The sequence below is a fragment of the Hyperolius riggenbachi genome, chromosome 11 (genome assembly GCF_040937935.1).
Source record: "Hyperolius riggenbachi isolate aHypRig1 chromosome 11, aHypRig1.pri, whole genome shotgun sequence".
Classification (NCBI taxonomy): Eukaryota; Metazoa; Chordata; class Amphibia; order Anura; family Hyperoliidae; genus Hyperolius; species Hyperolius riggenbachi.
In genome coordinates, this window is record NC_090656.1 from 142,210,541 (window position 1) to 142,226,580 (window position 16,040).

At 43.4% G+C, this 16,040-nt stretch overlaps 1 protein-coding gene across 1 annotated transcript in view; it reads left to right on the forward strand.

Moving 5' to 3' along the window:
* Positions 1-16,040, forward strand: part of LOC137538816 (ribosomal protein S6 kinase alpha-5-like) — a 332,016-nt gene that overhangs the window by 61,890 nt on the left and 254,086 nt on the right. The window contains exon 4 of the mRNA XM_068261164.1: positions 11,705-11,820. Coding sequence (XP_068117265.1) covers positions 11,705-11,820 — 116 coding nt within the window. The remainder of the gene's footprint in view (positions 1-11,704; positions 11,821-16,040) is intronic.

Consider the following 16,040-nt stretch of genomic DNA (forward strand, 5'->3'; position numbering starts at 1 on the left):
GGGACAGGGACATGGGACAGCCCCTCCTCGCAGAGGATTGGGAAAAAATATTTGAATTAACGCATAAAACCTCAGTCTCCCTGAATTTCCAGGAAGGAAATTTTAAAATTTACGCACGATGGTATCGGACTCCACTACAGGTAGCCAAATTTAACAAAGATACCTCCGACCTCTGTTGGAGATGCTCACAGGCAGTTGGCACATACTATAACATGTGGTGGGCGTGTCCCTTGATACAAGCATTTTGGGTAAAGGTCTTTGAGATCCACCAATTTCTATACTGCACGCCTCTGCCCCTACGGGCTTCAACAGCATTGCTTACCCTACTCCCCGGTAGATCTTCTACCATCAAAAAATCGATAACTCCTCAATTACTGATATCAGCCCGACTTTTAATAGCCAGATATTGGAAATCAACTACAATTCCGACTATGACAGAGCTGTTCAAGGAACTTAATAATACAATGCGTATGGAAGACCTATATACGCCTGTACAGAATAATGCTGAGGCCTTTGTCAAGAGGTAGGCAGTATGGGTGGATTTCAGGGACTCTAATAGAGGTAGGGCCTTCATTTCCTCTTAACTGAACTACTGCAATGATACCTGGTGCTAAGTTATGTAGATGAGAGATACCCTCATGTCAGACAATAGGTTTCAGGGCGCTCCCCCCCCCATCCTCCCTTTTATCTTTGACCCATCCCCCTTTCCTTTATCTATACTCTTTCTCTATGTTTACGTGTTTGACTCGGCCTGTCCCTGACTACATTACTGCCTTAGAAACCAATGCTCTAAATAGCTACAGACCTGTCTCTAACCTCCCCTTTCTGGGAAAAGTTATTGAAAAGGCTGTCTACCTCCAACTTGAAGACAGGCTCTCCAGAAATAACATCCTTGACCCTCTTCAATCTGGCTTCAGAAAATATCACAGCTGTGAAACAGCCCTCACCCAGATTTGCAATGATCTGCTCATTGCAAGAGACAAGGGTCAATGTTCCATCCTGATTTTGCTCGAACTTTGACACAGTCGATCATGGAATCTTGCTCAACAGGCTACAAGAGTACTGTGGCATAGATGGCATTGTTCTTCAGTGGTTCAACTCCTTCCTGGCTGGCAGAACACAAAGGGTAGCCTTAGGGCCCTTCCTCTCCAACCCTGTACCACTAAAATACGGTGTACCTCAGGGCGCAATATTATCCCCTTTACTTTTCACCATATACATGCTGCCACTTGGAGAAATCATACAAAAACATGGCCTGACATATCATTGCTTTGCTGATGACACCCAGCTATATTTGTCATTCAAACCTGGCATCACAGACCCTACTCCACAAATAAACTCATGCTTAGCTGAGCTTCAAGAGTGGATGAATATGAATTGGCTAAAACTTAATGCTGACAAAACTGAGGTTCTTGTTATCGAGGGCCAGGGCTCAACAGCGAAGCAGCCCCAGTCTCAACCAACACCGCTAAGGATATGGAGCTCAGACCTGAAAAACTCAGACTGTGTGCGCAGCCTGGGAGTACTGATTGATAGGAAATTAAGCTTCAGGAATCAAATCTCAGCTGTTGTGAAACATTCCTCCTTTCATCTAAGGAATATTGCAAAGATTAAACACCTAATTCCTTCAGAGGATCTTCCAACCCTAGTCCATGCCTTTGTCACATCAAGGTTAGACTACTGCAACGCCCTCTACACAGGCCTGCATAAGAAAGACTTACGCCGCCTGCAATTAGTACAGAATGCCGCCGCAAGGCTGTTAACGAGCCAACCCCGCCATTGCCACATAACACCAACCCTGAGCTCACTCCACTGCCTACCGATAAAATGGAGAATTCTGTTTAAGATTGGCTTACTGACATTCAAATCCTTGCACAATCTGGGCCCTGGATACCTGAAGGACTTGTTGCAACTGCATCACACCCCCCACAATCTTAGATCAAAAGGACGCAACACCATGGTCACCCCCAGAGTCCACCTCAAAACCTTTGGAGACAGAGCCTTTTGTCATGCTGCCCCTACACTTTGGAACTCCCTGCCACACCCAATCAGGACAGCTCCATCCCTGGAAGCATTTAAGTCTAAACTGAAAACCTACCTCTTCAGTCTGGCATTCATGAACATCTGACTATCTCCTCTGTAACACAACCCAGCCTGCAACCCTGTATTAATCTGAGACACAACTATGCGCTTTGAGTCCTATGGGAGAAAAGCGCTTTACAAATGTTATTGTATTGTATTTATATTTTTACTTTCCTTGGGCATCCGCTCTTGTAGATGATCATATTGTGCATCTCATATGTTGTTGCAAATACCATAAAACGTGGTAATTCACATGGGGTCAGTTCTCTATAACCCACCGACCTCAGTTTTCTGGACTATATTTCTTTCAGCCTCTCTTCGAAAGACTGCCTATGCAGGGTCACCCTTAACTTGTTCGTTACTGCAAGAAGAAATTTGTCATCTCCTAATTTCCTTTATAGATGCAAGTTCCCATGTTCATGTCACATTACTGTCAGTATTGAGATATTGATGCTCCGTTTTCTGTCTTTTCATATGTTATAAAACTTGAATAAAATTTATTTGAAAGAAAAATTCAATAAAATTTACACAGCCCCCCTGTAGTCCATGGAATTTGCTCTGTGTCTGGTCCCATCCATTCTCCCGCTGTCCACCTAGCACGTGCGCGCAGCACCCGCTGCACACATGCTTGGTTGTATTTCCATGGTTGGGAGTGCTCTGCGCATGCACAGTTACAAGCCTTGAAGACCTGCATAGGTGTCGAACACTTCTGGTCATAGGAAGGCGCCCAAGCACATGCAAGGCCAGGGCTGTGCATGCGCAGTAGCCCCAACTACTGGGGTGGAAAGCAGGGGAACAGATGGGACTGGACACACATTGAGGGAGCCCATGGTCTACAGGGGCTGGAGGAAGCCCCAGGTGAGTATAAATGTTTGTGTACCACTTGCCTTATGTATCAGTGCATGATTGACTTGTGTATATAGAGAACTGTGTAAGGGGTTTTGCTGGGATTGTGAATTGGTTTGTTTGTCTTACGCCTTGTGGAAATAGGTAGTGCATTTTTTTAATTGACTGCATTTGTCTATTGGGGCACCTGGTGCCTGCGTCCATCTATTAGAGACACACAGTAACTTCATTTTTCTATTGGGGACACATTTTGGCTGCATTTGTCGATTGGCACACACAGTGACTGTATTTGCCAACTGTGGCACATGGTGGCTGCATTTGTCGATTGGGGGCACACAGTGTACGGGGCCCAAATCTGCTAGTTTGCTTAAGGCCCCATTTGGCCTTAATCCGGCTCTGTCTTAGGCTCAAAATAAAGGCAGGAGGTGGACTTTTGACAAGTCCAGGAAAGGGGGCTTTATGTCTAAAGCTCCAGAGACCCAGTCAAAATCCCAATGACTCGTGTCAGGCGGTGGGGGGAAGGCTAAGATACTTTTCTCTCAGGTGGGCAAAAGTGGCAAAAAATCCATTTATTCACCAGACAATAAAGTTTGGTTACCAAATAGAGTTTGCCCTTCCTCCATCGTCAAGATTTGTGATCTCAAAGTCCCCAAGAGATCCCTCTCTGGTTCCAGAGATTTTGAGCATATTGCAAAACATGCTAAGACAGAATGTAATTCATCCTGTGCCAGTAAAAGAAGAAAACCAGGGTTTTTATTAAACTATTTTTGTAGTAAAAAAGCAGTCGGGCAAGATTCGCCTGATTCTGAACCTAAAAAGCCTGAATCCGTTTATGAAAAAAGAAAAAGTTTTGGATGAAATCCATCTTTTCAGTAAAGGAGTTACTGTTTCCAGAGACCTTTATGGCATCTCTGGATCTAAGAGATTCATATTGGCATGTGCCAAGTCACCAAAAATCGCAAAAATTCCTAAGATTTGCAGTGAGAATAAATGGGATGGTAGAACACTACCAGTTTGTTTGCCTCCCGTTTGGGATCACTTCTGCCCTAAGAATGTTCACAAAAATTCTGGGAGAAGCATTAATACTGTTAAGGGAACAATCGATTTTAATAATTCCGTATTTGGACGACTTGCTTATTCTAGGAAGTTCAGCAGAACAGCTGAAAAGCCATTTGAATCTGGTATCGGAACATCTCCAATCCCAAGGTTGGATCATCAACCTGGAGAAGTCCTCTCTGATTCCAAGTCAGAGAACTCACTTTCTCTGCATGCTAGTGGAATAAGTAAAACAGATGATTTTCTTCCCTCCAGAGAAGATTCTGAAGAGAAGTTTGGCAGTGAAATCCTTACAAGGGGAAAACAACGTTTCCCTAAGAATGATTTTGTCGGTGTTTGGGTTAATGTCATCCACGATGGTGGCAGTTCCCTGGGCGTTAGCGCACATCAGGTAGTTACAGAGGTACCTCCTAGAAAATTGGGACGGTCGTCCACAAACATTAGATTTCAAAGTCACAATCCCTCAAACTGTTGTGTTGTCTCTGCAATGGTGGTTGGAGGAATCCAACCTTGTGAAGGGCAGGCCTTGGAAGTAGCCTGTAGACAACATAATAACTACGGATGCAAGCGCCTGGGGAGCTCATATAGCTCACAGAGCCTTTCAGGGGAAATGGACAAAATCAGAGTCTCAAAGGTCATCCAATTGGAGGGAATTAAGAGCAGTAAGGCTGGCTTTATTTCAGGCGCAATCTATACTGTTGCAGTCCAATGTTCTGATCCAGTCAGACAACGTTACGGCAGTAGCGTTTATCAACAAACAGCGATCCCTGTTGTTGCAGGAGGAAGCGGAGGAGATCTTGTCTTGAGCGGAAAAGAATGTGTTATCCTTGAGAGCTGTTCATCTCAAGGGAACACTCAATATAGAGGCAGACAAACTGAGCAGAAGCAGGATTCTGTCATCAGAATGGTCTCTAAACAAGGAGGTGTTCGCAGACATCACAAAACGATGGGGAACACCATCAATCGATCTGTTTGCAACAGAAGACGATGCCCAGATTCAGATTTTTTTTCTCTCTCAATCCAAGAGATCAAAGCCTGGAGGTGAATGCATTCATTCAAGAGTGGAACTTTCCACTTCTGTATGCATTTCCTGCTCTCAATTTGATTCCAGCGGTCATCAGCAAATGGAGAGGTTGTCAAAATCGGATGATTTTGATTGCACCTTGGTGGCCGAGAAGGAGCTGGTTTTCAGCTCTCAGGAGGTTAACATCAGAAGACCCTTGGAGACTTCCTCGCAGGCCAGATCTATTGCTGCAAGGGAACCTGTGGCATCCGCATCCAGACAGATTGAATCTATCAGTCTGGATCCTGAATTAGCCTTACTCAAAAAGTTGGGAGTATCTGACAAGGCGGCCTCTACACTGATTAGTAGCTGTAAAGAAGTTACTAGTAGGATCTATCTGAAATACTGGAAGACTTTCCAGCTTTGGTTATCTGGCTCTAGTTTGATAGCTTGTCAGTCCCAGCAGTCCTGGATTTTCTTCAGGACGGTTGGGATAAAAATATTTCTGTAAGTACGCTTAAGGTGCAGATTGCTGCCTTATCTGCCTTTTCAGGTATCCCCTTGTCTTCCTCTCCTTTGATAGTGAGATTTCTGAAGGCTCTATCTAGGAAACTGCCAGTTTACAAGCCATACGTTTCTCCTTGGGATTTATCGTTAGTATTAGAGGGACTTTCCAAAGGTCCTTTTGAGCCGATAGGGGACAGTTCTTTTACATTTCTTACGTTAAAGACGGTATTTTAGGTAGCCATTACTACAGCCAGAAGGGTTAGTGAACTACAGGCCTTGTCTATGAAAAGTACTTATTTTCAGGATTTTCAGGATAGGTTAGTATTACAGACGGATCCAAAGTTTTGTCCAAAAGTTATGTCCAGGTTTCACAGGTCGCAAGATATTATTCTGCCTACATTCTGTGTGAATCCAAAGTGTGAAAAAGAGATAATTTTTTACTCATTAGATGTTAGAAGATGTGTTCTGGAATACTTCAACAGAACTGCAGATGTCAGGAAGATAGATTCCTTATTTGTTTTATTTTCAGGGAAAACTGTAGGGCAGAGAGCTTCTAAATCTACTATAGCTAATTGGATTAACTTAGCTATTATAGAAGCTTACAGAGTTATGGGAAGTGAGGCTCCTGCCTCATTTAACGCTCACTCTACTAGAGCTATGGCAGCTTCTTGGGCTAATAATGCAGGGGCTTCGCCTGAGCAAATATGTAAAGCAGCAACGTGGTCAAGCTTTTCTACGTTCATCCATCATTACCGAATTGATGCGACTAGGCGTTTGGTTCTCCAAGCAGTGGTCCCACCCTTAAGTTGTATTACTTGTTAATCGTCTCACCTTTGCCCTGAAGGATTGTAGTAAAAAAGCAATGTTAGTACCTGCTAATAATGTTTTGAACAATCCTTCAGGGCAACGATCCCACCCGGGTGTTAATTGTCTGTGTCTGATAGTTGCACGGTTATGGGTTAGTGGAATGTTCACCTGTCGGTACTTGGCTAAACGCCACCCAAAGAGATCCACCTGCAGCCCAGCACACAGGTTTCACCCAGAGGGGAGATGCCGACCTGCCTGGACGCAGGAACAAACAGCACTGAGGGTGGACTAACCATGTGACTTTTTTTATAGGGGAAGTGCTGTCTGTTCCTGGGAGGAGCGACGTTTCACCTTTGCCCTGATGGATTGTTCAAAACAACGTTAGCAGGTACTAACATTGGTTTTCTGTACTTTTTCAACTGCAGAGTATAAAACTTATTTTAAACAAAAGATGAATAATTAGGTTGAAAAAAGAGAAAAAATGAATTTGAATTGGATCAAGCCTAATAAGTGATGTGTCGTGCTGAAAAAAGCTCCGTAAGGGCTCGCTTCCACATGGGCACTTACAGCTGCGCTTATAGAAACGCGATCGCAGAGACATCAGGGAGTGCATAGACTGCACTGTCTGATGTTTCCATACATGCGCTGCAATTCACCACTGTATCGCAGTGCATGGTTGCACGCATTTTGGGGTGATTGTGCCTACGATACCATTATAATGAATAGGATCGCAAGAGCCACCCCCGTGGAAATCCCGTGCAACGCAAAGCTGCACTGACGCACGGCTCCTGCGTTGCATATGGAAATGAGCCGCAAGGCCTCGTTTCCATACGAATGCTTTCAGCTGCGTTTATGGAAACGCGATCACATGGACATCAGGTTGCCTGCATTTTGGGGCGCTTCGACCCGCGATCCCATTCAGTATAATGAACGGGATCACAAGCGAGCCCCATGCAACACAGAGCCACGCTGAGCGCACGGCTCTTGCTTAAATGCAAATGAGCCCTAAGGGCCTGAGCCCAATGTAGTTGTGTTCGCTTTTCAGCATGCCTCATTAACACTTAGGGCTTGTTTGCATATAGTGCGCTTTCAGCCATTCTTATGGAAACGCGATCGCAAGGACAGCAGACAGTGCATAGACTGCACTGTCTGATGTTTCCATACATGCGCTGCAATTCACTTCTGAATCGCAGCACATGGTTGCCTGCATTTTGGGGTGATTGTGCCCATGATCCCATTCAGTATAATGAATGAGATTGCAGGTTCCGACCCTGGGAGTGACGCGCAACGCAGAGCTGCATGACTCTGCGCTACATGGAAACGATCCCTAATGGCTCGTTTCCATTATACAATGCAGAGCCGTGCCCTCAACGCAGCTCTGTGTTACACGTGACTCCCTGGGATGGCACAGTCACCCCCGAAATGCAGGCAACCATGCACTGCGGTTCAGCTGTGAATCGCAGTGCATGTATGGAAACGCCAGTGAGTGCAGTCTAGGCACTCTTTGATGTCCCTGCAAGTGCGCCTGAAAGCGTGCTATATGGAAACGAGCCCTAAAGTGCGCTTCTGTCTGCTTTTTATCAGCGCAATCAATGTTACAGATTGATACGCATTACTAAAAAGCAGACAAAAGTGCGCTAGTGTGAATGAAAAGCGGACATAAATGCATCAGTGGGCTCAGGCCCTTAATCCTTTACCTGCCAAGCATGTACTAGGTAGGCATGTTTTGGCAGGCAAGAGTTCCAACTGCTAACAACCGCAACAAGGTACCTAGTAGGTTTGGCATTTTGTTCCCCAGGAAGCAGTGGGGAGGTGGACCAACATCATTCCTCCCTCCCTCTCCATGGGCACCCCTTCTGTGCTTCCCTGCAGAGCTGGAGCAGCAATCGGTGTGTAATTACTCACCCCATCGCTCGCTCCATGCCATGTGTCCCCCGCCGGCAGCTGTCTCCTCTCTTCCTGTTTGCCTTTATGACGCGTGATTTCTACATGTCATTCAGAGATCGGGCGGCCAGAGAGGAGCCTGTGCCCGGCGGGAACACATCGCATGGAGTGAGCGATCAGGTGAGTTAATTACATACCGCACCGCTGCACTCCATCTCTGCAGGGGGCCACAGGAGGATGGCCCATAGAGAGGGAGGGAGAATGATGTCAGCCCCCCCTCCCCACGCAGTGGCACCTATACCTGCTACCTATACTGGGGGCACCTATACCTACTACCTATACTGGGGCACCTATTCCTGGCTACCTATACTGGCTGCACCTATATCTGGCTGCCTTTACAGGTGGCACCTACAGTGCTGCCCATAATTATTCAACCCTTGGCAAATTTTGACTTGAAGAGAAACCATGACCAATAATTGAACTGCATCCCAATCAGTAGCTGATACCCCCTTTCCCATGAGATATATTTTCCTTTTCACAAACGGATCATCAGGGGGCTCTGTATGATCATATTGTGGTGAAACCCCTCCCACAGTCCTGAAAGTTTCTCTTTAACCCATTCAGGTTCCGTCGTTTTCACGTGAGAAATGTTCATCTCCCATTCATTAGCCTATAACTTTATTACTACTTATCACAATGAACTGATCTATATCTTGTTTTTTCCGCCACCAATTAGGCTTTCTTTGGGGGGTACATTTTGCTAAGAGCCACTTTACTGTAAATGCATTTAAACAGGAAGAATAAGAAAAAAATGAAAAAATTCATTATTTCTCAGTTTTCAGCCATTATAGTTTTAAAATAATACATGCCTCCATAATTAAAACTCACGTATTGTATTTGCCCATATGTCCCGGTTATTACACCGTTAAAATTATGTCCCTATCACAATGTATGGCGACAATATTTTATTTGGAAATAAAGGTGCATTTTTTCCGTTTTGCATCTATCACTATTTACAAGTTTAAAATAAAAAAAATATAGAAATATTTCATCTTTACATTGATATTTAAAAAGTTTAGACCCTTAGGTAAATATTTACATGTTTTTGTTTTTTTTATTGTAATGTTTTTTTGTTTTTTTTTATAGTAAACATTTTATTTGGGTAGTTTTGGGAGGGTGGGAGGTAAACAATAGGTTTGTAATGTAAATGTGTGTTGATTTTAATTTTTTTTTATTTTCAGTTGTAGTATTACTTTTTGGCCACAAGATGGCAGCCATTAGTTTGTTTACATGACGTCACTCTAAGCGTAACACAAGCTTAGAGTGACACATCGGGGAGGGAACAGCCAGAAAAGGCGCAGCTTCCGAGAGAAGCTGTCGCTTTTTCAGCAGGGGAGAGGAATCAGTGATCGGGCACCGTAGCCCGATTCACTGATTGCCTGGCTACCGAATCCGCGGCCGGGAGTGCGCGTGCACGCACACGATCGGCCGCGGGAGCGCGCGGTAGCGCGCATGGTTCCTGGACGTAGTTTCTACGTCCAGGAACCAAAATAGGTTAAAGTTATTTATTCAACTAGCAAATCATTTTTTGATGGGTGTACAGTTGTACAGAGGCGCCAGAAGGGTAAAAAGAAGATAAAACCTTTAAAAACTGGGGGGTTGGTGGTGGACTTTTCTCCCAAAGGTAGACACAAGATGCTGTTGGTTTTTTTTCAACAAAAACAATTTATTTACATACTCCAGATAAGTTCAAGCCTGATGAAGCGGGCATATCCCACTTCATCAGGCTATAAATAGGAGCATAACAACTCATGCTTTCTAGTAGCAAGCTTAGCTTTGTTCTATCTCCAGAAAAAGTAAAACATTTTGTTTCAGTGTTCAATCTCAATTCATTACGGGAAAAAAACAATATATAATATGTCCTATTTCATATAGGTTTTCTTGTCAAAAATCTTAAGTAAACCTAATGAGGGCAAAATGTCTAAAAACTGCTCGGCAGTAGATGTTCACGTTTAGGACAAATCGTCTGGCAGGGAAAGGGTTAATGCAAAAGAAGTTGACCATTAGTGCAATTAAAAACACTATCAAACCAAGTATTCTAAAATGACAATGAACAAATAATTGTTTACGTAGCTGTGTAAACATTTTCCTAATTTTTATGTGAATTAGAGGCAAAAGCTTTAATTCATTGTAGGATTTTGCTCTATTGGAACAAATCCTTCTCAAATGGGGTGTCTGCTTCAATGCACAGCCAGTGTTGTTTTTTTGCATATCAAACTACAGAGTGTTTTTTTTCTTTGAAAGCAAAAAAAGTATGAAAAGCTGTGGTGTGGTGTCACAGACAATTACAAATGTTTATAACTAGTTACATTTCCTCAGCTCTCTCCAGACACTTCAGTCAGAGACCGGCAGCTGCTGAGAGCTTTCTCACACACACACAAGATTAACAGATGCACTGTGAGGGAATTCCCCCTCCCCTCATGGTTCACTCTGCCATCAGATTTGAGCAGACTTGCCGTTAGTTAAAGGGATACTGTAGGGGGGTCGGGGGAAAATGAGCTGAACTTACCCGGGGCTTCTAATGGTCCCCCGCAGACATCCTGTGTTGGCGCAGCCACTCCCCGATGCTCCGGCCCCGCCTTCGGTTCACTTCTGGAATTTCTGACTTTAAAGTCAGAAAACCACTGCGCCTGCGTTGTCGTGTCCTCGATCCCGCTGATGGCACCAGGAGCATACTGCGCAGACACAGACCATACTGGGCTTCTGCTATACACTCCTGGTGACATCGGCGGGAGCGAGAACACGGCAACGCAGGCGCAGTGGTTTTCTGACTTTAAAGTCAGAAATTCCAGAAGTGAACTGGAGGCGGGGCCGGAGCATCGGTGAGTGGCTGCGCCCACACAGGATGTCTGCGGGGGACCATTAGAAGCCCCGGGTAAGTTCAGCTCATTTTCCCCCGACCCCCCTACAGTATCCCTTTAAGCGTGAAAGGAATTTGATACAATAAAGAAGAGATAAGCAAGTCAAAATGTATATATCAGTTTTTACCAGAACTTCATGATCTTTCTCAATCACAGGTTAAAAAAACATGTTAATCGATAGTGTTCCTTTAATGCTCAAGTTCATTATACTAGGTGAGTTTGAAATCACCTGGCCATCATACATGTTGATTTGATAGTTAGGTTAACCATTAAACTGTGCAGGGTGATAGTAAACTGATTTGCAGTCTTTTTTAACACCAGTTATTAAATTAGGCCCATTGTTTTAGCGCATTAGTGGAAATGGTCTATAAATAAATCTGCTTGTAGCTTTTTCTGTTTCGTAGTACGGAAACCCAGTTCACAACCCAGGTATGTTTATAGAAGTGGATGGTGTAAAATATTGAACTTCTCTGACTAGGCAAACCCAGGACACTTGCCTAAGGTTTATCTTCACATGTCACCTATGCCTTGACTGATTGATATTTGAGCACATAAAACATTGTGTTATATTTATTCTTTGCCTTCTGTATCCTAATAGATTATGTTAGTGGAGGAGAACTTTTTACACACCTCTATCAGCGGGATAACTTTTCTGAAGATGCTGTGCGCTTTTATTCTGGAGAGGTTATTCTGGCTCTTGAACACCTGCACAAGGTTTGTCCTTGTTTTTTGCTGAGGAATCCTGCACTGCAATCTATATGTCTTTTTTTTTCTATACACAGTCCCATATGCAATTCACTTTTTATTTTGACTATTCCTAGGAGATAATTTTTCATCTTCTCTTTAATATAACTTTTTTCCTCTAACCCTCCAGGACAGTGACATTGAGATTAGGGCTCCGCCTCGGAAACAGGAAACACCTTAGTGAGCTCTATACATTTGTTCCCTAGGTGTCCCCACCTCAGTTGTGTGTTTCCTTTCCTGGGAACATGAGCTCTGTAAGAGGGGTCTGCTGGTCAACAGCCTGGGGGCGCAAAGGCTAACCTGTGATCCCTTGGGGAACTTGACTCACCAACCCGGAGGCTTTTTTTAAATTGTGTGCTGGCAAGTTCTCTCCCTGCTTCATGTGGGGCCCTCCCGGCGGCTACCTGAGCGGATATGCGGGCCGGGAGGAGGACGGCTTGGCTCAGCCTTGGACAGAAGTCCTGTGTGTAGTGGTGGGGGAGGAAGCCTGTACTGAGGTGGATGGCATGCCCTCAGTTTGGCAGTACTTCCGCCCAAATGAGTGACGTCACTTCCGGTCTACGCGGCTGATAGAACGCCGTTTGCGTCCTTCATGCCAGACAGCGTGCGGCAAGGTGAAGAATGGATGCGAAATTCAAACGGGATGCCGGAGAGGTAAGACGTGGCTGACGGAGGACATTAAGCCCGTCTGATCTAGAGGTTTGAGTATGTAATGTGTACTTTGACTTATAATCTTGCTGCCTGTATTATGCAGACCTTGATATGCTGTCTGATCTGAGGTCTGTTATGCTGTATAGTGCTATGTATATTACTTTGAGCAAAATGTGGTAGATTTTGCTAACTTATCCAAACGCTGTGCGCTGATCTGAGGTGTGATATTTGTTCACTTTTGAGCTGTCAGCTGCAGTTTTACTGGCTTTGGATTGCTAAGTAAATGCTCAATTGTTTTTGCATATACAGCTTGTGCCACATACCGTGTGTATTAAAGGGAACCTAAACTGAAAAGGATATGGATTTTTCCTTTTAAAATAATACCAGTTGCCTGACTCTCCTGCTGATCCTGTGTCTTTAATACTTTTAGCCACAGCCCCTGAACAAGCATGCAGATCAGGTGCTCTGACAAAAGTCAGACTGGATTAGCTGCATTCTTGTTTCAGGTGTGTGATTCAGCCACTACTGCAGCCACAGAGGTCAGCAGGAGTGCCAGGCAACTGGTATTGTTTAAAAGGAAACATCCTTATCCCTCTCAGTTTAGGTTCCCTTTAAAGACACTCTGAGGCCTCTTAAAAATCCTTTTTTTATTAAACAATCCTGTGTAATACATTAGTCCTACCTAAACCGCCGCATTTCTGCGTCTGTAAACTATCTAAATCCCCCCTAAATCCCTGGTGGGGCGATCTGGGCGGCGCTTCCGTGTGAGGCAGGGCTATGAGCCGCAGCTCTGCCTCACGCGTCTGTCAGCGGCGCATCGCTGCCTCTCCCCCACCCCTCTCTTCCTTCGCTGAGAGGGGCGGGGGAGAGGCGGAGATCCGCCACTGACAGACGCGTGTGAGGCAGGGCTGCAGCTCATAGCCCTGCCTCACAGGGAAGCGCACAGGGGCAGCAAAATCCACGACCAAGAAAGTCATGGATTTTGCTGGGGAGAGGGAGGGCGAGTTAGGGGGGGTTTTACATAGTTTACAGCCGCGGGGATGCGGCGGTTTAGGTAGGATTAAGGTATTCAACAGGATTGTTTAAAAAAAAAAAAGGATTTTTAAGAGGCTTCAGAGTCTCCTTAAGAGGCTTCAGAGTCTGTTTAAGGTCCAGATTTATGTTAGTGGATAAATATTTTATTTGATCTGGGCTTTACTCCAAATGCATTTTGAGACATGCTCTTTAGCTTGCATGCATATTCAGTGCATATATGGTCCAGGTGTTTGTCCGAGGATTAAATGTTAATTGATCTGGACCTAAACTCCAATTTAGATGAATTACAAATCAATGTGTTAAAGTCATGCTTAATTGGTTTATGCATATATCCGATAGTGTTCCAATACACAATAGGTCAGATGATTTTAAGTGGAAGGTACACCAGGGAGTCAGTTTAATATATTTAAGGATCTAATGAGTTTTTTGATAATTAGTCCTGATGAAAGTAGTAATGTTATCTTCATATGTCTTTCAGGGTGCTTGAGAGCGAACTGACAGCTCTAATGGGTCCAGGTGTTGCCTAATATGTGATAGCCAATTGCCAACTGAATGGACCAAAGCATCCTGCAAAAACTGTATTGCTAAGATGATAAATGGAGATAACACTGCCTCTTGTAAAGAGTTCATGTCAGCTATGAGACAAGAAATGGTGGAAACCTTTTAAAGCTTTCAGAGACAATTTTCCCTGAGCTTCTACATCTACTGCTGCAGATAGGTCTTCTAAGCCCAAGAAAGCAGTCAGGAAAATAGTGAGACGCATTATTTCCTCTGATGAGGAAGATGAAGATCAAGAGGAACTGCCTTGCAGGCAACCCAATCCACAATTCTCGCAGGAGGATTTGTCTGATCAGAGTGAAGCTGAAGAAAAGATTGTCTGTTCAAAGTTTAAATTCTCTGTTGAAGAAACTGAGGATTTAGTACAAGCTATTTATACCACATTGAATATTGAACAGCCTGCACCGGCTATGACTTTTATGCATGACAACATTTATTCAGGTATTAATCCTGTGCCTCAATTAAATTTTCCAGTGCACCCATCCACAAAGAATTTGATCAGTACTCAATGGAGAAATCCTGATAAAAATTAATTCTTTCACGAGGGTTCAGGAAAAGATTCCCTTTTGCTGGATTCAGCTTTCAGCCAATTAAATAGAGATAATGAATTGGCGTTTGAAGATATGGGGTTTCCAAAAGATCCAGGTGATAAGAAAATTGATTTATCGTTAAAAAAGGCTTACACAGCCGCTGCTACAAACTTTAAACCAACAGCAGCCACTACCTGTGTAGCTAGAACAATGAATTTATGGGTGGAAAAGATTGAAGATTTAATCAAATCAGACACACCTAAAAAAGACATTTTAGAAGCGTTAAAGAACTGAAGCGAAAAAAAAATTATGATATTATGATTTGTATGTGTAGTACAGCTAAGAAATAAAACATTAAGATCAGATACATCAGTCTAATTGTTTCCAGTACAGGAAGAGTTGAGAAACTCCAGTTGTTATCTCTATGCAAAAAAGCTATTAAGCTCTCCGACTAAGTTAGTCGTGGAGAGGGCTGTTATCTGACTTTTATTATCTCAACTGTAATGGAACTGTTTACTTTTCCTCTGCCAGAGGAGAGTTCATTACTTCACAGACTGCTCTGAAAGACTCATTTTGAATGCTGAGTGTTGTGTAATCTGCACAGATTATAGAATGATGCAATGTTAGAAAAAACACTATATACCTGAAAATAAAAGTATGAGAATATTTTCTTTGCTGCTAATCTTCTAGTAATTATTCAAAGTACACAACCAACTCATTATATCATATATTTTTTTCGCTTCAGTGTCTCTTTAAGTGTAGTTAAAAAAATCTTTGAATTATGTAACAGATGCAGCAACAAAATCGTTGAGAGTAACAGCAAGAATCACTGCTTTAATAAATAATGCACACAGAAACTTGTGGCCTGAAAATTGGGATGGCAGTCAATCTTCTAAATCTAAAGCTTGTGATATACATTTTTCTGGAGAGTTATTATTTGGTCCTCAGTTGCAAGAGGTATTGGAAAAAAACTTCAAGTAAGAAAACAGTTTTTCCCAAAAAGAAAAAATTCAAACCTAAAAGACCCTTTTTTTCGTCGGAATCGACAACCAAGGGACAGACATATCCAGAAAAGAAAGCCTTGGCCAATCGACAAGGATAATGCAAAGCGGAATCCGTTGCATAAAACAACGGATTCTCAGAATAAACATCAATGACGCCAAACAGAAAGTGGGGGGCAGACTGTCTCTCTTTTATCCAGAATGGCAGCAAATAACAAAAAAACTGTTCATTCTTGATCTAATACGAGATGGTTACAAGATTGTTTTTTCCAAAAGGCCCCCAACAAGGTTTGTAAAGACCTTGGTGCCGAAAGAAGAAGAAGGAAAACTGGCGTTGAAACTTTTTCTGCAGGATATGATGGAAAGAAATGTCATCTCAGAAGTACCTCCTCAAGAAAGAGGTCAGGGATTCTAT